This window comes from Equus asinus, chromosome 4 (genome assembly GCF_041296235.1).
Source record: "Equus asinus isolate D_3611 breed Donkey chromosome 4, EquAss-T2T_v2, whole genome shotgun sequence".
Taxonomy (NCBI): domain Eukaryota; kingdom Metazoa; phylum Chordata; class Mammalia; order Perissodactyla; family Equidae; genus Equus; species Equus asinus.
The window spans coordinates 110,428,065-110,453,083 of record NC_091793.1 but is presented as its reverse complement, the minus strand read 5'-3'; the positions used below and the strand labels follow the sequence as shown (position 1 = coordinate 110,453,083).

The window sequence follows — 25,019 nt, the reverse complement described above, 5'->3', positions numbered from 1 at the left end:
GTGTTTATATTTCAGTTGGAACATTTAGTAAATTCACATTTAAGATACTTACTGATAGATTTGGGTTTAAATTGATGTTCTTAATAAATCATTTCTATTTATCCTGTTTCTTTGAAGTTTCTCTTACTTTCCTTTCTGCCTTCTTTTGGATTGTTGTTATTTTTTATTTCAAATAATCCTTCACAGTTAGCTTAATGGTTATATCCTTTTTTTTGTTTTTGTTTTTAGTGGTTATCCTACAAATTAAAATATGCCTTCTTGACTTGTTAAAGTGTAATGTAAGTCAGCACTTTTTCCTCTTCCTGGTAAATGTAACAACTTTAGAAAACATCAAGTGTACATTTCCCTCTCCCAAATTATATGCTATTATTACTGAATAGTTTAGTTCTTTATATATCTTAACCACCCACAAGATAATATTAGTGTTTGTACAATAATATTGCATTTATATTTACCTGTATATTTACCTTTTTTTTTAAGGAAACAAAAAAGCTGAGTTAATTTTCTATCTGCCTGAAGAATACTCTTTAGTATTTTCTCTATTTGGGCCTATCTAGTGTAAATTGTTATTGTTTGTCTGCTAATGGGGATCTAGGTAGGCAGTTATTTTCATTTAGCACTGTTGCATATTATTGCAATGAGATCTGGTTTCCATTGTTTCTCTTCAGAAATTAGCTGTCAGTCTTATTGTTGCTCCTTTGATGGTAATCTAGCTTTTAGCATCTGGTTGCTTTTCAGATTTAGGGGGATTTACTTCCAGTTTTCAAGCAGTTTTACTGTGATGTGTCTAGATGTGCTTTTCTTTTTTTCTACTTGGTGTTTGTAGGACTTCTGAGATCTGTAACTTGGGGCTTCCCTATCCAATGCTACTGGCTGTATGTGTCTATTTAAATTAATTATCATTTAAAAAGTTAAAAATTCAGTTTCTCACATTTCACATTCTCATCACCCACATGTAGTTTTAGCTGCCTTATTGGCAGATGGAGAACATTTCCATCATTGCAGAAAGTTTGTTGGCCAGCACTATTAAGGGCTTTCATAAGTTTTGGGAAATTCTCAGCCCATTAGCTCTTTGACTAGTGCTCTTGTCCTGTTGTCTTATCTCCTTCTGGGATGCCAGTTATATTTGTATCAGACTTTCTTATTGTATGCTGTATGTTTCTTATCCCCTTTTCTGTATTTTCATCTTTTTATTCCTGTGTACCTTTTTGAAGATATGTTTTTCTGAGCTATCTTCTAGTTCACTAATTTTCTGTTGAACTATGTCTAATATGCACCAAACTCACTACTGAGTTCTTAATCCGTGTTCTTTTACTTTTTAGTTCTGGAAATCAATTTGGTTCTCTTTTGAGTTTTAGGTTCTCTGCCAAAGTTCTCAGTTTTACTATCAGCATGGTTGTTTGAAAGTCAAATAACTTTATTTTCTAGATCTGTTTGGGTCTTGTTCCATGTTTCATTTGCTATTCAGTCATGTGTTATTTTCTTGGCTTTCTGTTGTTTTTCTAAAATTACATTTGGGACTTTTTTTTAATGAAAAACTATAGAAATAATTTGGGCCTAGAATGATGGCAGTCTTCCATGACAGGGTTTACATTTACATTTACATTTTGGCAGAAGTAGAGGGACACTATAAATCTCATATTTTCTTGAGCCACTTTTCAGAATTGAGATTAGAAGCTGGACTGTACTCTTGCTCTGAGCTTTAATCCACTCTTGCTCTGAGATTGGGATCCCAATCCAAAGTTTGGGGGAGGCTCTAGATTTCATTTTTTGTCTGGCTAGCCCAGTGATGCTGCCAGAGTTTTGCATAGCTTCTCAGCCTCTCAGTCACTAGTTCTGGAATCAGCAAATGCCTCTAGGGGCAGGGAAGCCTCATAGACCTGACTCAACTCTCTGGAATTTCTTTTTTTCCTGAATTTTGGCCCCATGATTCTTCACTGCCTAATATCTATAAGCAGACTTTTCTTTTAAAATTTTAGTCCAACTTTTCAAGTTTCCTCAGCCAGAAGATTGATCTGATTTACCTAATTGCCATTACTGGTAGTAAAAAGTTCTTATTTGCTTTTATTTTTAATGCTTTCATTGGTTTGAAAATTTGGGGTGAATTTGAATCTTTTTTCCTCCTCTCGCCACTCCCTTCTTTCCTCTCTCCCTTCTTTCCTTTCTTTTGTTTTAATTGCCAATTGGTTATGTATAACAGTTTGAATAGGGCCAACTTGTGGAGTAGTTAGCCATCTGGAGTTGTAGGTTTAAGTTGAAGCAAAAATATCTTTGCCTTTAATGCCTTGAAGATTACTGTAATTTTTAAGCATTTTTTGGGCAATGAAGTAGTACCGGTGTAAGTTATATTTGGGTTCAAATAAACAATCTTTAGAGCATTACAGTGTTTTTTTACCAGCTCTTTTCTTCCTTCATGAAATACTTATAATGAAGTTGGTTGCAGTGAGCATGATGCTGAAGAAGTATAACAAATCATAATGTTTGTCATTTACAAGAATTTGTAGTTTTGCATTTGTATATGATGTTTTTGGCTAGAATAATGTACAGCTGTCTTTAATGCCAGCAGCAGGCTGTAGTCTTCTTGGCTTTTGGATATTTTTCAGACATTGTAATTACTGGGTAAATTTGTGAATAATCGAAGATAGTGGTAATGAATGTATCGTTGAGTAAATGATATCTGGGACTACTTTTTTTCTGTTATTATGAAAAGGCAATATATTGATAAAGTTCTAAAATAATATACGTAGCTCACAATCCTGCCACTCAAATATAGCTTTTTGAGTCTGGAAAAAACTGTTTTCTAGTCAGTTAGTCATAGTGGAGTTGTATCTCATTCAGGAGTTATGTTCTAAAAGGTCATAGTTAATCTTTGCACCTTTCTTTCATAACTTAATGGCTGGGATCCATTTTTTTGATGGACATAGACACTGTTCCTTTAAGGTTGGATATTTTCTCAGTTCTTTCCACTACAGGTAAAAATGTGACACACATTTTTATTTTGTTACTTTGCTTCTTTTAAGTTATTGCCCTTTGAACAATAGTTTATTGGAAAAAACTGTTTTAGCTTTAGAAACAGACTTTTAGGGTTGCTAAATACACTATAACACTTCATATGCCTTTGGAAATTTTCATGCCTCATACCTTGTAGTTATTGTTTCAATTTAAGTTATTTGGTCAAAAAGTACCAGTTTCTTTCTGGATATTACTGTATTGTAAGAATTGTATCTACTTACAATGCCACCAGCAGCACACATATGAACCAGTTTAATGGAAACATCAGTGGTAGTATATTTAAAAAGTGTTTGGCTTGTTAAGTAGTTGTGATATTCCAGATTATTTTACTTGCATATATATATGATTACCAAGAACATAAGCAGTTTTCCACATGTTCATTACCTTTTCTGTTTGTTATTTAAGAATTATTTAAATTTCTTAAGACTTATTGAAAACGATGACAATTTTGAATTGCTTGATCATAAAATTGTTTAGATAAGTATCTTTTTTAGGAGAGAACCAAGTTAATTAACTGAGGTCACGTCTTTGATACCATGGAGCCATTACTACAGTTTATTACTGCCAAAGCTTACTTTTACTACAATATTTACTAACTACAAGGAATGTGAAAATTACTTGCATTTCTTTGTACTGTTTAATTTACTTCTCTAGATTAGGGAATAGTGGAAAAAAATGATCAGAATTTTAAAAGGGGGGTAAATTATTTCAGCTTGTTGCCAAAATACTAGCATCTGAAATTTGAGGGTTTGAAATAGAGACTTTTCAGATCAGTATACCAGGGTATGACAAGCTGCTTGCTAGGATCAATTTACAGTAATTTAACTCTTTACTTGCTAAAACCAAGATAAATATGTTAAATATGTTGTTTTAAGTATCTTAAGATTTAACAAATGTTGTTCTTCCTTAAATTTTCTGTTACTAAGTTATTGGCTAAAACATAGGTGCATGGCTAGTTAGAACACTGTCTGAAACTTGATGGTTGAAGGATTTTATTTTATCTTTGAAAGCTAATGATAAATTAACTCCCCACCCCGAGCTTGGTTTTAGCAAGAAAGTGATCAAAATGATAGAAACTTTTCATTAATTATCATGAGTTCTCAGCAGTTTTATTGTGTATTTATTTAACTGTTTTTAGGATACCTTTTCTAAATTTGTATAAAGTAAATATAACGTTAGCCCAGTTATTTCAGAATACAAAGCTGTATGATTAAGTCAGTGTATAAGTCCTATATTTGTTAAGAGTGCCCAAAGAGCTTAAGAACCTACGAAAGTTTATCCTAAGATTGAGAGTTACTCCAGATTTACAGCAGGTATTAAAAATAAAAGCATTTGTGCACGTGCCTGTGTGCCTCTGTGTATGTGTAGATGTCTTGGTTGTAGAAAGAAAATAAAAAGCTACATAGAAGACTGTGGTTTTTTACTTTTAAACAGATCATTGAATCAACATTTAAAAAAATGGATACCTCTTCTTTTTATTTGCTTCATTTTATTTCTGCTTTGCAACTAATTCGTTATTTTGGAATTAGATAAAGAGCACGAGTTGGTGAACTCTTTTTTGTAAAGGATGTGTTAGTAAGTATTTCAGGTCTTGTAGACTGTACCATCTCTGTTGCAGCTACTCTCTGCCCTTGTGCCGTGCGTGTGCGGCTCTGGACAATATGCAGACGAATGAGCATGGCTGTGTACCAATAAAACCTTATTTATGGACACGAAATTTGAGTTTCATGTAATTTCTACTTGTGAATTATTCTTGTTTTGATTTCCCCCTGCAATCATTAAAAATGTAAAAAACCATTCTTAGTTTGTGGGAAGTATAAAAATAGCCAGTGCTACCCATCCCTGGTCTAGAGTAACTTTCCCTGAGGAAGTTGAGCTCTTCGAGTTAACTAGTTATCTAAGTAGTTTTGGCTAGTTTTAAGTTGAAGAGTAAATGTTTCTCTTTTAATAGATGGAGAGAAATTGTTAGCTCTGTGTGTTAGTGAAAAGATTTTAGCCAATCGTGCTTTTTTTTTTTTTTAATTTTAATTGTGGTAAAAGACCCATCACATTTACCATCTTAACCATTTCTAAGTGTTGAGTAGTGTTACGTATATTCACATTGTTGTACAATCTCCAAAACTGATTCCTCCTGCAAAACTGAAACTCTATGCCCATTAAACAACAGCTTCCCATTCCCCTCTGCCCCAGCCCCTGAAAACCACCATTTAGTCTTTGTGTCTATTAATTTGACTACTTGAAATACATCATGTAAGTGCAGTCATACATGTTTGTCTTTTTGTGACTGACATATTTCCCTTAGCATAATGTCCTTAAGGTTTATCCATGTTGTAGCATGTATCAGAATCTCCTTCCTTTTTAAGGCTGAGTAGTATTCCATTATATCTATATACCACATTTTGTTTATCCATTCATCCACTGGTGGACACTTAGTTGCTTAGCTATTTTGAATAATGCTCTGTAAACATGGGTGTATAAATATCTCTTTGAAATCCTACTTTGTGTTCTTTTAGATACATACCCAGAAATGGGATTACCGGATCATGTGGTAATGTTATTTTTAATTTTTTGAGGAATTGCCATCCTGTTTTCCATAGCAGCTGAACCATTTTGGTCCCGTGCCGCCAACAGTGTACAAGTGTTCCAATTTCTCTACGTCTTTGCCAACAGTTTTCTGGTTTTTTTTATTGTAGCTGTCCACATCTCATTGTGGCTTTTATTTACATTTCGTTAATTATTAGTGATGTTGAACATCTTTTTATATGCATTTGGACCATTTGTATATCTCTGGAGAAATGTTTATTCAAGTCCTTTGCTTGTTTTGAAATCAGGTTATTTGTTAGCTGACCATATTATTTATTTATTTATTTTTGAGGAAGATTAGCCCTGAGTTAACGTCTGCCACCAATCCTCCTCTTTTTGCTGAGGAAGACTGGCTCTGAGCTAACATCCATGCCCATCTTCCTCTACTTCATATGTGGGACGCCTACCACAGTATGGCTTGCCAAGCGGTGCCATGTCCACACCTGGGATCCGAATCGGTGAACTCTGGGCGGCCAAAGCAGAATGTGCAAACTTAACTGCTGTGCCACTGGGCAAGCCCCTGACCATATTATTTTAGGAATACTGTTTCTTTGTTCTCTTTCAGTGTGTCTACAGGTACAGATAAGTAAATTGACATAATTTATCCTTGCTTATAAAGGTAGTATCTTGCAAGAATGAGGAACACGGTAAGTGGAAGTTCTGATTTGCTGAAAGCCAGTCTAATAGAGAAGCTAAACATTTCATAGTTATTTTTAACAGTAGATGAACAGCACCCTGGGAAGATGAAGTACATATAATGTGACTAAAAAAGAAATAGGATTGATTTTTGTGTGTCACATAGAATTATTCAATCACAACTTGCCTATATATTGGTAATCAAATAGTACGTTAAGTAGATAAGTTTAGAGAATTTGTATGCTATGTGGTATTTAGGCTTACATAGTGAATAGTTCATAAAATTGGTGCTGATGTACCCAGCCAAAATCATTTCAGGTTTTCTTCTTTTACATTATTTGTCTTTCTCTTTATAGTGTGAGTTCCAGCGTTGTCTTATTTATCTTTTAGGCACAGTGACTTATAATAGTGCTGATCATATAAACGATCCATAGTATGGTTGAATTGTTCAGTGTCTTAGATGGTCAGTGAAAACAGTTTTTCTTCATCTTTTGTTCTTTTGCTTTCTGTATATTGAGCTGGGCTGTCTTTGTACCTATTCTTCCTCTTGCCACCCCATGCTCTTTGCCAATGATAATTGAGCCATTGCCCATAAAACAGTCCTTTGATTGGGCCTTAGTCTTTGTTGCTAGGTGAATAGGATGAGTGAGGCCTGCAGGAAGAAACTCATTGTCCCTAAAACACACCAAATTCACTGTCTTCAAAAAGAAACTCATGATATCTCCCCACACCAGGTCCTTTTTTTAGTAACTGTTACTACCAGCTATCTGTGTGTAAACCAGAACACTTCCCTTTCCCTTACCTTTCAAATTCACTGTCACCAAGTCCTGTTGTTTCTTTTCTGTTCTTAGATACCTTTCTGATCTGCTACTGTTGTAGTCCAAGCTACTGTCTTCTCTTACCCAGATCACTACAGTGGTTGCCTAACTGGTATCCATGAATCCACTCTGGAATCTATAATTAGGCAGAAATGCAGAAGCTATAATACTTCCCAAGTAACAGTATTTAATATTCCACCTGACTAAAGTAGCTCAGCTTGTATCTTGTAAAAAAATTTATTATTATGAGCTATAGGAAATTATAGTTCCTTGATTTTCTAAATAAGGTCTGTCATGTTATTGAGTGTCTATTATTTGTCAGGAGGCATTTACCCATATATAGTATTGCGTTCATCTTCCCTTCAGTAAATTAGGTGATTATTCTCATTTTATCAATGAGAAAACTAAAGTTGAGACTTGCTAAGCAGTAGTGCTGAGATACAAATTATGTTATGTTTTTTAGACCAGGTTTCTTCAACTTGAGAATTTGGGGATGCCTGAGAATATCCGTTAATTCATTCAACAAATATTTATTGAGAGTCTTTTATGTGTTGAGCAGTCTTTTAGGCACCTTGATATCTCAGTGAACAAATAAAGCCCCCAAATTCTTGTTCTTTTGGAGCTTATATTCTAGTGAGAGGAGATAGGCCGACTCATTGATACAGCTGCAGTCTCAGAATGACTATATCTGCCAGAGAGTTTCAGAACTAAGAAATGTTTGCCTGTCTTGGCAGGGGAAGGAGATATGTGAAATTTACCCAGGGTGCTCTCTAACCTGGAATAGCAGAGTAATCTATAACCTGGGGTAGCAGGGTAATCGCCAGTTCTTGCCTAGAGCTGTGAACATGTGGCCTTACTAGTGATCAGGTGTTCTGTTAGCCTGTCTTAGAGTTGTCTAGTAGGCTGAATGGGCTTCAGTGCTGTGTCAAGTGTCTCCAAGGCCACCCTCATGTTCAGAGATTTGCTAGAAATTCTAGCGGGCTCAGCATATAGTTTTACTCAGGGTTGAGATCTATTAGAGTAACACAGTAAAGATACAGAGCCGGATTGTAAGGGAAAAAGGCCTAGGCAGAGTCTGGAGGAATCCATATGTAGGCCTCTGTATGTTCTCTCCCTCACAAGAGGGAGCACACACTCTTCCCCCAGCAAGGACAATGCAGCAACATGTGTGCATCGTGTTTGTTCAGGGAAGTCCACTAGAGACTCTGCACTCAAGGTTTTTATTGGAGGCACTTTCTTCTTCCTAATGTTTGCACAAACAGTCTGGGCACTGTGAGCCACTCTTACCAGTTAGGGAAAGGTGGGGATATCTTTGTTGGCAGGCCTTTCTGACGATAGGATCTTCAGCTCTACTATGTTAACCCTTTTCTACAGAGTTAGCTAGTGACTCTGGGTGGAGATTGCTGGGGTGGGTCTGGGGAGAGATAAATATTTACATATTCTCTCTCCTACCATGCTTTGGGAGTCATTGTTGTAAGAAAAAATCCTAAATTCAAATAAAATGTTTTAGGTACAAAGATGTTTGGTGGAGCACTGTTTTTAATAACAAAAAATTAGAAACCACTTGAATCACCGATGGTAGGGGAATAATTAAATATATTACTGTATATCCATTCAATGGAATGTTAAGTAGCCGTGAAAATAATGTTCATGAAAACATGTCATAATGTGGAAAATTGCTTTTGTATTATTGAAAGAATATGGAATATAAAATAGTAATTAGTGTAGAATCTTGACAGTAGTGATGGCTGTCAGACAGCTCTTTTAGTTCTGAAATTTGTGAATGTCCTTAAAACACAAATTCCCTCACAAAAATGTAGGAAAATATAAAAAGTTAACTTTTTGTTATGGAAAAATTTTTACATTTATTTAAGTAGAGTGAATATTGCAATGAATCCTAATATACCTATCGCACAACTTTGACAATCATTAGTTTTAGCACAAAAGTTTATTTGTAAGGAAATTTAAATAAACTTCATTAAAATGTGTACACTGCATTAGGGACTGGCTGGTGGCCTAGTGGTTAAGTTCAGTGTGCTCCACTTTGGTTCGGTTCCCTGGCGTGAACTTATACCACTCATCGGTGGCCATGTTGAGGCGGTGACCCATGTACAAAATAGAAGATTGGCAGCAGATGTTAGCTCAGGGTGAATCTTCCTTAGCCAAGAAAAACCCCAAAAAACCCCTACAGATGGTTTTATTTAGTCCATCTCCAGCAGGGAAGTGCTGCATTACGCTGCATTATATTATTAGAGTAGTAACATTAACATGCAGTGAACTTATTATATAAATGCTTAAGTTTATAATTTATCTGAAACTTGGTTTTTATGGCAAAGAATTGCCACTGTCATTTTCATCATTAATATTATTTATTGAGTTTATTTAGGGGGGACTTTTTTGAAAGCTTTTCAGTAGGGGGTTGGGTAACTATATGAGTTTCTGAATATTTAACTACCGATAAGTAAAAACAAATCCAGACTGAGAATTGGACACATGGAGCTTATGTAAGTTCCTCTCATTTAGCAGCACCTAAGCAAATGATAATTTTATTACATTATCAACTTTCAGGGTTGCTGTGGCTGAGATTGTAAACCTAGAAACACCTTTGAATGCCATGAGCTACTATAAAGTGTAATCTTAATTGTTGAATAAAAGTATACAAGAAAAAGATGGCAAGAAAATAAACCTGAATGTTGACATTGATTATTGGAAGTATGTCTTTCTGGGGGAACATTATGATCTTAATGGGTTTATGCGCTAATTTATGTATCTGGAACCTAAACTTTAGGCATTTTCAGAGTTTTATAGCGATTTAGTACTGGGAATGATGGTTAAAGATTATTTTTATTTTCATGAAGCAGGATAATTTGTGTTAAACATGTCTATGTGGGCGTTTAGAGCAGGTAGGTTTCCTAAGCAGAGTAGTGTGTTTTTTGGGAAATCTTGTGGATTTATTAATTAAGAAACTTTATTTTTTCCTCCCCTGTTTGAAGGCTTAGGTTAGAGAAACTGAAAATAAGTGCGTAAATTGGACTGCTCTGTTGTCTGCTAATAACCTTTTGTTGTTTTCTCACATGATTTACTTGGGATACAATTTTGGACAACTTGCTTATTTTCTGGGACTCAATAATAGTAAGTCAAAATTGTTGAGGCTTTATATTCCAGGAATCTGCTAAGGGCTTACAAACATTATCTTATTTAATTCACATAACAATTTTGCAAGGTAGGGTCTGTTATTACCAGGATGTTATGGATGAGGAGGTCACTAAGTGGCAGAGCTGGGATTTGAACTCAGTCTAGCAGCAGAGCCCATGCTCTTAACCTTACAGCTATATTGCTACAATAAATGTCCACAGAAATCTATTTTAGGAGTCTCATTGAGGATATGATAGAGATGATGTTGGTGAAATAATATGTTGAAATCACTGTATAAACATTTGGAATATTTTATCCTTGTTTATTATAATAATTGTTTTAGATAGTGTTTTTATAGGTAGATAGTGCTCAACTTGGACTTCTTACATACAGTACATGCAGCTTCCTTCCTGGTCAGAGGTTTACTTCCCTGCTGGAGATGGACTAAATAAAACCGTCTGTAGCCCTTTGCTCACCCTGCACTATTGGGATAGAAGAATAGACCAAAAAGGGGTACTGCAGGGCAGTGAGTCATCACTCTTCTTTTGAGGGTATATCAAATCGTTACCTCTGAGGAGTGGGATTTTGGGAGACAGAGAAGTATTGGGACTTTTCACTTTTATATTCTGTATTGTTTATTTCAACAAGCATGTGTTACATTAGTAATGGGAAAACGCATGAAACTAAAAAGTAATTAGTACTTAGATTAGGAACTGGATACCAGTTGACTTTCTGGTAGTGAGGAGAAGGTAAGTACTAAGTCAGTTTTTGCCAAACTCCCTATTTTGGAGCTTTCCTAGAGAATCTTCCTTCATACATGTGCAAGCACGTACTTTCTCTGCTCACTTGCTCTCTCTCTCACACCCACACCCTTCCACCCTTCTTTTGGGCCCTTCTTTGGGGACAAGGATCCTTAGTTGAGTGCATATAAGTTCTAACAAAAAGGAATATAACTTAACCTCTCTCAGTGTCTCAATTTCCTTATCTTTAAAATGAGGGCTATATGTTAAAATAGAAAAATAGCCTAGTATAAAAATAGATATATATGTGTGTATATGTGTATGTACACACATTTATATGTATGCATATGTATACGTATATAGAGAGATTGATTTTAAAAATAGCAAATTATTATAAGCCTGAAACTAGAGCAGAGGAGTTAGTTATATCACTACTACATTAACAAAAAGAAATTAGACATTGTCGTATATGCCATTCTACCTACCAGGATCTTCTGACCTCAGGGAGTAAGCTGGAACAGAGCTTATAGATATTATATGTGCCAATGTTTATTGAGCACTTGTGTTTAGCATACATGTATACCTACATTTATTGAATACTTACTAAGTGACAGGTGTAATTCAGAACTCTTTTTTGGGGGGGGGTGGGCTTAGGAAGGTTATTCCTGTGCTAACTAACATCTGTTGCCAATCTTCCTCTTTTTTGTTTTTGTTTTTTTTTTTGCTTGAGGAAGATTAGCCCTGAACTAACATCTGTGCCAGTTTTCCTGTGCTTTATATGTGGGTCACTGCCATGGCATGGCTGTGAGTGGTATAGGTCCACGCCTGGGATCTGAACCGACAAACCTAGGCTGCCAAAGTGTAGCATGCCAAACTCAACCACTACACCACAGGGTTGGCCCCTCAGAACTCTCTCTCTCTCTTTTTTTTTTTTTTAAGATTGGCACCTGAGCTAACATCTGTTGCCAATCTTTTCTTTTCTTTCCTTCTTCTCCCCAAAGGCCCCCAGTACATAGTTGTATATTCTAGTTGTAGGTCCTTCCGGTTGTGCTATGTGGGATACTGCCTTAGTATGGTTTCATGAGCAGTGCTAGGTCTGCACCCAGGATCTGAACTGGCAAAACCCTGGGCCACTGAAGTACAGTGCACAAACTTAACCACTGGCCACAGGACTGGCCCCTCAGAACTCTTCATATAAACTTATTTTACTCTAACAACTACAGGGTGTGTACTTTTTTATTTTTATTTTTTTTAATCTCCATTTTATATGTAAGGAAACTGAAACATGGAGACTTTAAAGAACTTGGCCATACTTAGATGACTTATCTATCAGTTGTGTTTTTTTTGATGAAAGAAAAATTAGCTGCCCAACATTACTTTTTATTTGTAAGAATAAAATTGAAGTTAAATTACTCATTCTTTAGGGTCATGACAGTATAGAGGAGCAAAAACCAAAACTCTCCGTGCTTTACCTCTGATGCAACCTGTGTTTCTTTATATGAATAATTTGATCTCAGTATGTCTGAATCCTTTGCTCTAAGGGTTACAACAAAATTGTTTAAAATCACTATTAATCTGACTGGAGTGATTCTAAATCAGATCTGTCTTCTCTTTACCACAGGCTTATGTAACTGAATGTGTAGACTCGATTCAGAAACTTGGCTTTCTATGCTTACTCTTTTCAGTCATTCTAGGTGAAATATTTGGGGTGTGAGTGTATTTATGTGTGTGTGTATATATATATATATATATATATACACATACACAATACATATATATTTGTATGTGTGGATAAGTAGATGGATAGATATACATGGCTCAGACATAGATGAAACAGAATAAAGTATAGAAATAGACCCATGTTTATTGGGGAATGTGATAGATGACCAGAGAGGTGTTTCAAATCAGTGGGAAAAGGTTGAATTTGTGAGAAATTGTATGACATTTTCCTTTGGAAAAAATCTCTAGGTATAAACAGTTAAATTCTAAATGGATTAGATTTCCAAATGTTAATATTTAAAATATTAGAAAAAAATGTAGGCAGTGTTTTTATTAGATTCATGGGGGAGAAGGGTTATTAGAAAATAAATTGGGCAACTTTTGTGATAGCTCATTTAACGTATTCATTTAACTGCCAAAAAATTAGAATATTTGGTTTTAAATAGAAAATCAAACTGTGGAATAAATGATGGTATATAATGTAGACAACAAAAATAACTGTGTTCACTAAATACATGGTACAAAATACTGTATATGAAAATAGATGTGTTCTATTTATTAACCATGTTAAAATGAATCTTTAAAGACAAGAGTCAGAAGTAATACTAGAGTGTTAAATAGTGTAGACTTCTTGAATTCTTTGTTTCCTATACTTTCAAATGCATTAAAAAACTAATGAAAAGGAATGATTTAAATGGAATATTTTATCTTGTTGAAATAATTTCTAACATGATATTTCTGTTTTTAATCAATTCTCTGCCTTATCAGACATAATGTGAAAAATTTGACAGAAGAAAGACCTTTAATGTTCTGTATAAATCAGCTTATCAAATGTAATATGAAAAGTAACAATTAAAATCTGGAATGAATTAAAGTGTTTTCAGACTTCAGGAAGTTTTAAATTTAAAAATGGAAGTTGATGGGTAAGCAGCAGTTGAATTTACTGTTGGAAAGGTCTTAGTGAACAAACTCCTTTCTTTAGTGTTTTGGTAACTGATAACATTTGGAAAACATGCTTTCTAGATATTTTGATTTTGTTTTGATTATCTTCCAAGGAAGATGAAAACTTAAGGTAATTAAAAAATGATATAATGAAAAATTGATTCCTTGTCATAAAAAATGGCATGACTATAAGTAGTGTTGACTAACCATGACTAATAATATGTCCAAATACATGCATCCTGTTTTAGATTGGCCACCTTGAGAGAGCATACTTTTATAATAACGGACATTTATTGAGTGAGTTTGTGAGTGTGTGTGTCAAAGAAAGGGAGAAAAAATGTTTATTAGAAGGGGTCATGACAAACTGCACTAATGGGTCAAATTGTGGCCTTTATTTATCTTGTTCCCCCCCAAGTTTTTCTTCATAGAATAGGATGTGATTGATCTCTGATTTGGGAGGTGACATCCCTTATTATATATTTTATGTGAAGTTTGGGGATTACAGTAAATTTTAGGGAGCAGTTTAGTAACAATAGTAGCATAATTAGGAGACAGGTGGTTGTATTTTGAGAAGGGGTATTCTTTAAGGGTGGTATAGTCTTCATATGGCTTTTATACTTTCTTCTTTTTGAAAAGTATAAACACTTATTGTATAGTAAAGAAGTTAATGGATTATGGCGAAATTATATATTCTTTAGAAAGTCTCACCTCTTGCAACTGAGGACCAAATGTTTGGGTAAGTTTCAGAAATGACAGTTTGATTCCATAAAAGATTAGAATCTTTGAAATGTGTTTGCTACAGTAGGAGTCAGCAAACTATTTTTGCATGGTAAAAAAAAAAAGAAGAATACTTTGTGATGCATGAAATTCAAATGTTAGTGCCCATGAATAAAGTTTTACTGGAACACAGCTGTTTTTACATTAAAATGGCAGAGCTAAGTAGTTGTGACCGAGACCCTATATGGCATTCTCATCTCTTTGTACTGCTTTTGGTGCACTACAAATTTCAGCGCTGCAGTTACAACCTGTTTTGAGTGCCACGTGTATTGCCAGTCTGCAATATTTTTTAAATTTTTTTTATACCAGTGCACATCTATCATGTCAAAACAAGAAAAGAAAAGAAAAATAGACTTTTAGTGACATGTTTTTAAGGCACAGTGGAGCGTATATTATTTTGTTATTGAATTACATAGGTAAATGTTGTTCTTATACGTTGACATCGTAGCTGTGATAGAATACAGTATATATTGACATTACTAGACTAAGCGTACACTATAGCATTCTCAACTCTTTCAGTTTTCTTAAAGTAATAGTTTAAAATGGAATATCTCATGATAGCATAATTTCTTCCTGAAAATAAAAATTGGAAATGAGGCTGCTGCTAAAATAGGTTTCTGAGTGTCTTGTTTGTTAGCCAAGCAAGCAACACCATTTATTGATGGCGAGTTAATTAAATTGTGTGTGATTGCAGCAGTGAAAACAATGTGTCCAGAGAAAATAAACTTGTTTTAGACTATTAACTTTTTGGCAAGAACAGTTGCTTGAAGACTTGAGGACATTTGAAGCAACATCGATAGTCAATTAAAAAACAAGGAAAGTGATTTAGAGTGTTTTCCTTGGCTCTTGATGAATTGACAGATGTTCTTGATACTACTCTGTTGTTGTTTCTTTGAGGCATAAATGCCAAGTTTGAAGTGGCAGAAAAATTAGCCTCTGTGATTAGTCTGTAGAACAACTATAGGCGAGAATATTTTCAAAGTTGAGAAAACACTAAGTACAGTCTGAAGTGGAATCTGCTAAGATGTGCTACAGCTGATGGTGGTAAAAATACGTGTAGAACAGAAAAAGGCTTAGTTGGACAAACTTACAGAGCTTGTAAAAATGTGAAGTGTTCAAAGCATATGGTTATTCGTTGTATTATTGGCTAGCAGGTACTTTGCAGAAAACATTTGAATTTATCATGTGTTATTGAATCAGTATTGTCAATGGTGAACTTCATTTGCTCTCTGGTCTTAACTAGCATCAGCTGCATGAATTTTTGTTAGAAATAGAAGCTGAATATCTTTACTGGCTTAGCAGTGGTAAAATTTTATTGGAAGGCTTTGAGCTTAGGACTGATGTTGAAATTTTTCTGAACAGCCAGCCCTCAACCACTCTTATCAAATACTGCTTAACTTTGGAAGTTAGCTTTTTCTGCAGACTTAGAAATGTTTTTAAATGCATTTAACCTAAAATTAAAAGACAAATAGTGCTTATATGCAAAGTTTAGCTGCATTAAAGTCATATCAGTGGCAACTGATGTTTGAATCACAGGTAACATCAAGCTGCTTTATATACTTCTCATGCTGTCAAAGTGAGATTTCCATCCCCACGTGAATTTGCTTGCATGTATTTTCCAACCTCAAACTGTATTCCAGCGGTATTTTTCAGACATTGATGCAAGTGCAAAGAAAGTTTCTGTGTTTCAAAATCCATTAAATTGTGCACTTGAGGAACTTCTACCTAACCTTCAATTGGAAGCGATTAATTGCAATGTATTTTGCAATTGTAATTTTAGTAATGACATACTAAAAGGCAAATATCAAAAGAATCTAATAGACTTCTATGACTGCCTTCCAAGTAATGAATATGCTCAATTAAAATCATATGCTTATGGCTTGATATTAGTATTCGGCAGTACCTATCTGTCAGAAAAGACATTTTCAAAGTTAAATACATAAAATTTGATCAGCATTATCAGATGAGTATTTGCAATGAATTTTGATGATGGGAAAGTCAAATTAAGTGAAATTTTACCCCCCATTCCATTCTTTTCATTAGCAGACATATGTTATAAAATATTATACTCGGTTATTACTACATCTTGAATTTTGTCAATAAAAAGTTCGCGGGAAGTTTTTCTCTCATTGTATAAGCATCTGCATGATTTTGTTTCTCAGCTTGCAAAGACTAAAATACTTATGATCAGGCCCTTTAAAGAAAAAGTTTGTGGACCCCTATTCTGTAGCAGTGCTTCTTAAAAATGAGTGCACATAGTAATTACCTGAGGATCTTGTTAAAATGCAGATTCTGATTTGGTAGGTCTGGAGTGGGACTCAAGATTTTGTATTTTTTATAAGCGTTTAAGGTAGTAACAGATGCTGCTGGTGAATGGACTGCATTTTGAGAAGTGAGGCTCCCGTATTCAAGGTTAGATTTTTAGACAGATAGACTAATATTTGTTAAGCATCTGTTATGTGCCAGGAGTTATACCAGAGGCTGTTGAATATATTGCCTCTTTAAAATGTCATAAAAACTTGTTAGAAGGTGGTAAGGACTACAGTGAGGTTGGAACCCCTAGTAAGGGTTTTCAGTTGGAAACTGTTTTGTTTTTGTTTGTTCCTTCAGTCTATAGCTTCCTCCAGGACCTCATTGGAGAGGGTTGAGATCCTAGGGGAAGCTATACATCTAAGACACAAAAACAATGGGAAACAAAATACCACATTATTAGCTAGTCCAGGTCAAAGTAGGAACTGATGTCCTCATGTTCCCTGCTAAATTCCAGTGGGCCATCCGTCAGCTACCAAGCCAAAGAGTAGACATTGTATATAGCACACGTATGTTTTTAAGAATTGTGGTAAAATATATGTAATATAAAATTTAGGTGTACAGTTCAGTGCCACTAAGTATGTTCATGTAGTTGTACTACCATCATCACCACCATCCATCTCCAGAATTTTTCTGTCTTCCCCAACTCAGACTCTGTACCCATTAAACACTAACTCCCCATTCCACCCTGCCCCTCAACTCCTGGCAACTATCATTCTACTTTCTATTTCGGAATTTGATTACTCTAAGAACCTCATATAAGTGGAATCATACAGTATTTGTCCTTTTGTGTCCAGCGTATTTCACTTAATGTAATGTCTTCAAGTTTATGTTGTAGCCTGTGTCAAAATTTCCTTTGTAGGGGCCAGCCCCCTGGCCTAGTGGTTAAGTTTGCATGCTCCATTTCAGCAGCCCAGAGTTTGGCCAGTTCAGATCCTGGGTGTGGCAGACCCAGCACCACTCATCAAGCCATGCTGAGGTGGTGTCCCACCTAGCAGAAGCAAAGGACCTACAACTAGAATATACAACTCTGTACTGGGGGGCTTTTGGGAGAAGAAGAAGAAAAAGAAAAGATTGGCACTAGATGTTAACTCAGGGCCAATCTTTAAAAAAAAAAAAAAAAACTCTATCTTAAAAAAAAAATTTCCTTTGTATTTAATGCGGAATAATATTCCATTTTATATACATACCACATTTTTTTTTGGTCCATTCTTTCATTGATGAACACTTAGGTTGCTTCTACCTTTTGGCTATTAAGAATAATGCTGCTATCAACATGGATGTACAAATATTTATTTGAGTCTTTGCTTTTACTTCTTTTGGATATATACTCAGAAGTGGACTTTCTGGATTGTATGGCAGTTTCATGTTTAATTTTTTGAGGAACTGTGACTGTGCCAGTTTATATTCCCACCAGTAATGCACAAGAGTTCAAATTTCTCCACACCCTTGCTAACACTTGTAATTTTCTGTTTTTTGATAATAGCCATCCTAATGGGTTGAAATAGTATCTCATTGTGGTTTTAATTTGCATTTCTGTAATGATTAATGATACTGAGCCTCTTTTCATGTGCTTATTGGCCAGTTGTATATCTTCTTTGGAGAAATGTCTATTCAAGTCCTTAGGCCATTTTTTTTCGTGAGTTCATAATAGTCTACAACATTGTGAAATTTCGGTTCTACATTATTCCTTATCTGTCACCATATAAGTGCTCTCCTTCACCTCTTGTGCCCACCCCTGATCCCCTTTCCCCTGGTAACCAGTGAACTGTTCCCTTTTGTCTGTGTGTTTGTTTATCTTCCACATATGAGTGAAATCATATGGTGTTTGTCTTTGTATGGCTTATTTTGCTTAAAATAATACCCTCCAGTTCCATCCATGTTGTTGTGAATGGGATGATTTTGTCTTTTTATATGGCTGAGTAGTATTCCATTGCATATATATATATATCACATCTTCTTTATCCACTCATTGGTCGATGGGCACTTGGGTTGCTTCCATGTCTTGACTACTGTGAATAATACTGCAATAAACATAGGAGTGCATAGGTCACTTTGAATTGTTGATTTCAAGTTCTTTCGATAGATACCCAGTAGTGGGATAGCTGGATCATATGGTATTTCTATTTTTAGTTTTTTGAGAAATCTCCATACTGTTTTCCATAGTGGCTGCACCAGTTTGCCTTCCCCACCAGCAGTGTATGAGGATTCCCTTTTCTCCACAACCTCTCCAACATTCATTTTTTGTCTTAGTGACTAGAGCTATTTTAACAGGTATAAGATGATATCTTAGTGTAGTTTTGATTTGCATTTCCCAGATGGTTAGTGATGCTGACCATCTTTTCATGTGCCTATTGGCCATTTGTATATCTTCTTTGGAGAAATGTCTGTTCATATCCTCTGCCCATTTTTTGATTGGGTTGTTTGTTTTTTTGTTGTTCAGTTGTGTGAGTTCTTTATATATTATGGAGAGTAACCCTTTGTTGGATATATGATTTGCAAATATTTTCTCCTAGTTGTTGGGTTGTCTTTTTGTTTTGATCCTGGTTTCCTTTCCCGTGAAGCTCTTTAGTCTAATGAAGTCCCACTTGTTTATTTTTTCTTTTGTTTCCGTTGTCCAAGAAGACATGGTTTTCGAAAAGATCCTTTTAAGATCGATGTCAAAGAGTATATTACTTAAGTTTTCTCCCAGAAGTTTTATGGTTTCAGGTGTTACCTTCAAGTCTTTGAGCCATTTTGAGTTTATTTTTGTGTATGCCTCTGCCTGTTTTTTAATTGAATTTTTGTTGTTGTTGAGTTGTAAGAGTTCTTTATATATTCTGGATATTAATCCCTGATCAAATATATAATTTGCAAATATTTTCTCCCATTCTGTGGGCTGCCTTGTTAGTGTCCTTGGATGCACAGAAGTTTTTAATTTTGATGAAATCCAGCTTATCTGTTTTTTCTTTTGTTGCCTGCTTTTGATTTCATATCCAAGAAATCATTGCCAAATCCAATGTCATGAAGCTTTTCTGCTGTGTTTTTTCTAAGAATTTTATAGTTTTAGGTCTTATGTTTAAGTATTTGATCTGTTTTGAGTTAATTTTTGTATATGATGTTAAAGTAGGGGTCCAACCTCATATTTTTTAATGTAGATATCCAGTTTTCCCAGCACGATTTGTCAAAAAGACTGTCCTTTCCCCATTGAATGGTCTTGGCACTCTTGTCTAAAATCATTTGACCATATAAATGAGGGTTTATTTCTGGGTTCTCTATTTTATTCCATTGGTTTATATGTCTGTCATTATATAAGTACCATATACTTATTATTTTTTTTTACTTTTGACAGAGCCACTAAGACTGTTTATTGGTGGATGGAAGAATTTTGCCTTTGTGTTTTTCAATGAATGGTGGTAATAAAACAGGAAAAACCATGGGGAAAAAATCTTTGACCTCATACCATACACAAATATTAATTTAGGATAAATCATGGAACTAAACAGAAAAACATAAAACTTTATGAAGATTATATTTTTTACTTTGGGGCATACCAAATTTTCTTAGAATAGAAAAATAACTATAAATAGGATAATTAGATAATTTTCACTTCATCAAAATTAAGCCCTTTTGCTTGTCAACAAAACCACTAAGAAAATGGAAAAAAAGTCAGAGACTCAGAGAAAATGTTTTTTCTGTCTATCTTCTATCTATCTACTATTTAACAATGACTTGTATCTAGAATACTTAATTAATTTCTACATATCAGTAACAACCTAATAAAAAGTTGGGCAATCAACTTGAAAATATTCTTAATATCAGCAATAAAGATATACAAATTGCCAGCAAGCTCATGAAAAAGTGCTAACATCATTAGTAATCAGGGCAATGCAAATCAGAATCAAAGCTGGATAGCACTTCACAGTGCTATAATAATTAAAGATAAAAAGACTGTCAACATCAAATATTGGCAAGCATATAAGCCTGTAAAATAGTGCAACTACTTTGGAGACTTTTAGCAGTTTCTTAAATAGTTTGTATGTAACATCCCTGTGATCCATCAGTTCTACTCTTGGATATTTACTCAAGAGAAATGAAACATTTATTCACAAAAGTAATTGTACAAGAATATTTATAGCAACAATAAACTTATTTTTAAAATGTGATTTAATGTTTTCAAAATAATTCTGTGCCAGTGAAGAATTGATAGTTTTTTACACAGCAAAATCTCAGTGAATTGTAAGCTCTTTGAGGCCAGTCTGTCTTATTACTGCTTTATTTCCAGTGCTGAGCTTAAGACTTACAGACTTGACATATAATGGTGTTCCATTTGAGAATCACCAGTTTGAAGCCAGAGGGAGTATGAAAAGAGAAAAGAAGGTCTTGGATTGACTCTTGGTGGGTATTCATAGTTAACAGAGAACAAGAGGAGAAACAGAAGAGAGATGGTTGAATTCTGAAAACTACAACTGGGTGTTTTAAAAACCAAGGATTGAGACTTTGAGGTTTTTTAATTCCCGAGAAAGGAGTAATACATAGTTTCTGATGTAATAGCAGAATCAAGCAAAAAATAGAAGTATTGGTGATACTTCAAAGTACATTGTCAAGAGTGTACTTATCACAGAAACCAGATTCCAGAGACCTAAGGAGGATATGATTATAAATTATCAGTTTAAGGAAATAATTATTTGATAATAGCATGAAATTCAAGTCAAATTGTTTTTTAAAAAGGCATATAAAAACGGCAGAAAGAGTCAAGGAGGGAAAAGATGCAAGAGAGAGATGGGACACATGCAAATACAAGATCCCTTGGATCTCAAGAAGAAATGGGATCAAAAGTGCGAATTGAAGTCTTTAGCTTTTTAAAGATAGTTACCTCTTTGAGATAGAAGGAGGAGGAGTGGACAGGGTTGATATATTCAGGTACAGGGATGCAAATAAACATAGAGGGATGGCTGTTAACCATCTAGTCTTCTAACCAGATGAAAATGAAAGATAATGAAGGGACCTTTAAAAGATAAAGTCTACAGGAATAGTTCTTAACCTTTAGGAGAGGAATGTCAGGGTGTGTGGAAGGGGTCTAGTGTAGTTTAAAATATTCCACATGTGATTGTAGATTCTGATAATATCCTCCTTGCTCCCTTTGAGAACCACTCATTTATGTCACTTGTAAGGTTTTATCAGTAGAGAATTAGCACACATGGATAAAAGAATTTTAAAGAGTTTAATTGACCTTTAGCTAGAATTTGTGGTGCTTTCTTCTGCATGGTAGTAATTATATGAGAGTGCTAATTTTTCCCCTATAATTCTCAAGGTGATGTTTTATAATAGATGTTACCTCAATGATCTGTTTGATATATTTGTGTGCTTTTCATCTACTTGATAAAAACTGAAACTATCAACTGTATAAAATATCTTTGGGGGGCTGGCCCCATGGTGTAGTGTTAAGTTCAGCATGCTCTGCTTCAGTGGCCTGGGTTTGCGGGTTCGGATCCTGGGTGCAGACCTGTACCACTTGTCAGCCATGCTGTGGTGGCAACCCACATATAAAATGGAGGAAGATTGTTACAGATGTTAGCTCAGGGCTAATCTTCTTCAAGAAAAAAAAAGAGGAAGATTGGTAACAGATGTTAGCTCAGGGCTAATCTTCCTTAGCAAGAAAAAATGGGATGTGATGGTAATTAAAACAATTTTTCCTAGTTTAAAATAGATTTGGTCAGGTAAGGTATATATAAACAAAATACTTAAGTAGTAATGTCACTTAGTGCCAAAATTCTGTTTAAGCTTAGAATATGTAGATTACACTGTGGTGGTATTTTTCAAACTGTGGGCCCAGGGTCCATTAATGGCTCATGAAATCAATTTAATAGCTCACAACCAGTGTTTTTCTTTTTTAATGGACTCAAATAAACTGGAGTGCACTGAATGCAGTAAGAAATATTTGTGGAACTTTTCAACATATGTATGTATGTATCTGTGTACTGAGGTGGGTGAAAGACATATTTTTTACTGTGGATTGCAGTCACAAGTGTTGGAAAACCACTGTAGGTTGTTTTTGAAAATGAATGTGTACATTATAAATCTTAAAGTCTCTTATTTTCATCTGTTTGTAGAATTCATTCAAGTCTATATTGACATCACAACTAACCATATATATTTTGTGTGTGTTTGTGTGTATATCAATTTATATATGTGTGTGTATTTTTTTTTCCTTAATAGGTGCAATGGATGAGCTTCATAGTCTGGATCCAAGAAGGCAAGAATTGTTGGAAGCTAGATTTACAGGAGTTGCAAGTGGGAGCACTGGGAGCACTGGCAGTTGCAGTGTTGGAGCTAAAGTGAGTAAGACTGTAATCATTTGACATTATTTTCTTGTATTAAATGATCTAAAAAATATTTTGTAAAGGATCTCTACCTATGCGTTTAACAGCAAATTATTACTTTCTATAATTTTTATAATGTATACAAAAAATTTTAGTATTTGTAAACCTGATTTCTAATATGGCATAACATATTTTAGGGGCATTATGTTACATACAGCTTGATAGGTTTCAGGGGTAAAAAGGAGTTTGGTAGATTGTACTGCCTATTTCCCATTACATAATTTTTAACCTTTCCAATCCTTTGTTTCTTTTTTGCCCCTATCACCCATATTCCTATCTGTATATGTTCCTTTTTGTACATTAATCCACGTTAATGCTTCTAACTGCTGCATACAACTTAATAGTGTATCTGTTAGGCCTTCCAGTGACAGACATCAGGTTGTCTTCAATTCCCCACTACCTCATACTGCATTGAATTTCTTGTGCTCGATCTCTTACTGACCTTTGTGAGCAAAATTGAATAAATAGTGCAAGATTGCTATTGTACAAAAACAGTTGTACAATACTAATCTGCACTTTCAGCAGAGTGCATGAGTATTTCTATATCCTCAGAAACACTTAGCCTCATCCAGATTCCTTATTTTTGATGGTTTAATAAAATATCATCACATTGTTTTACTTGTACCACAAGTTATTTTGAGCATTTCTTCATCTGCTGTTAACTTTTTGGGAGTCTCTTGTAAATTGTTCCAATTCTTTGCCCGTTTTACTGTCAGGATTACTGTCTTTTTGAAACTGATTTTCCCATGTTCCTTGTATATTCTACATATTAATTCTCTTTTGGTTGTCTACAGTGCAAATAAATTCTCCCATTTTGTCATGTCTATTAACTTTATTCATGGTATCCATCATTGTATAAGATCCTTGTACAGAACTCTTTGCTTTTGTTGTAATCAAACTCACCAATTTTTTGCCTTATGGTCTGTACCTCTGATGTTTTGACTAACTTGGTATACTAAGAAAAATAGTCATCACCATTAACCATCAGGGTCAAGTAGACCCTTTTGCTATTTTTGTATTTTAAGTTGTTTTACCAGTATTTTATAGCAGTAGGGATAAAGGTATAATGAAAAACAACTTTATCAGGAATTTTAATAAGAATTTAAAGATACTGAAAACCTCTTTGTATCAGGTAAGTTTTGGTGCACAAGCATCATAAAACATGAAGGATATTATCATGTGTCCTTTGAGCATGAGATGATCCAGGTTCGTGTTGCAGAATATCATATGATTAAGTCCATTTGTTGAATGACTGATGAGAATATCATCTTTCCCTTTTCCTTAGAAATATATTGTCCAATTCATTGATTGTTGAATTTGAGAAAATTCATCTAGGATAATGTCATTTGGCAACTCTGAGATTTTACTTATATAGTAATGTCACCACCATCTGTTTTAGAGTCTAAAGGTGCTGTTATCTTTTTGTATTTAGTTTCCGATTTTTCTAATAATTATAAAATGTCTTCCTCTGTTATTTTCTTCTCTTGACCATCTTGGGTGGAAAATGAAAATTTTTAAATTCTCGTCTAGAGTCAATGAAACCTAAAATCAGACTACAAAGATAATGTATCTAGTCTTAAAATTCTTGAAAGATGATGCAGTACTTTGGGCAACGCAAGAACATGACTGAAAGGTGACAGTTTATTTCACTATTGCATCATCCTCTTAGGTCATTAAATCTGTATTGATTTTCTACCATAATAAATTACCACAAAGTTGCTTTAAAAAACACAAATTTATTATCTTATAGTTCTTTGTGGTCAGGAGTCTGACACCAGTCTCACTGGGCTAAAATCAAAGTATCTGCAGGGCTGCATTCTTTTCTGGAGGCTCTAGGGGAGGATCCCTTTCCTTGCCTTTTCCAGCTTCTGGAGGCCTTACCTGCATTCCTTGGCTTGTGGTCTCTTTCTTCCATCTTCAAAGCCGGCAGGTGTTGCATCTCTCTTACTCTTGGGAAGTCACATCTCCCACTGACCACAGCTGGA

At 34.7% G+C, this 25,019-nt stretch overlaps 1 protein-coding gene across 1 annotated transcript in view; it reads left to right on the top strand.

The window, feature by feature from the left end:
• Positions 1–25,019, top strand: part of TLK1 (tousled like kinase 1) — a 136,957-nt gene that overhangs the window by 21,117 nt on the left and 90,821 nt on the right. Inside the window, exon 2 of the mRNA XM_014846602.3 lies at positions 22,871–22,989. Coding sequence (XP_014702088.1) covers positions 22,871–22,989 — 119 coding nt within the window. The remainder of the gene's footprint in view (positions 1–22,870; positions 22,990–25,019) is intronic.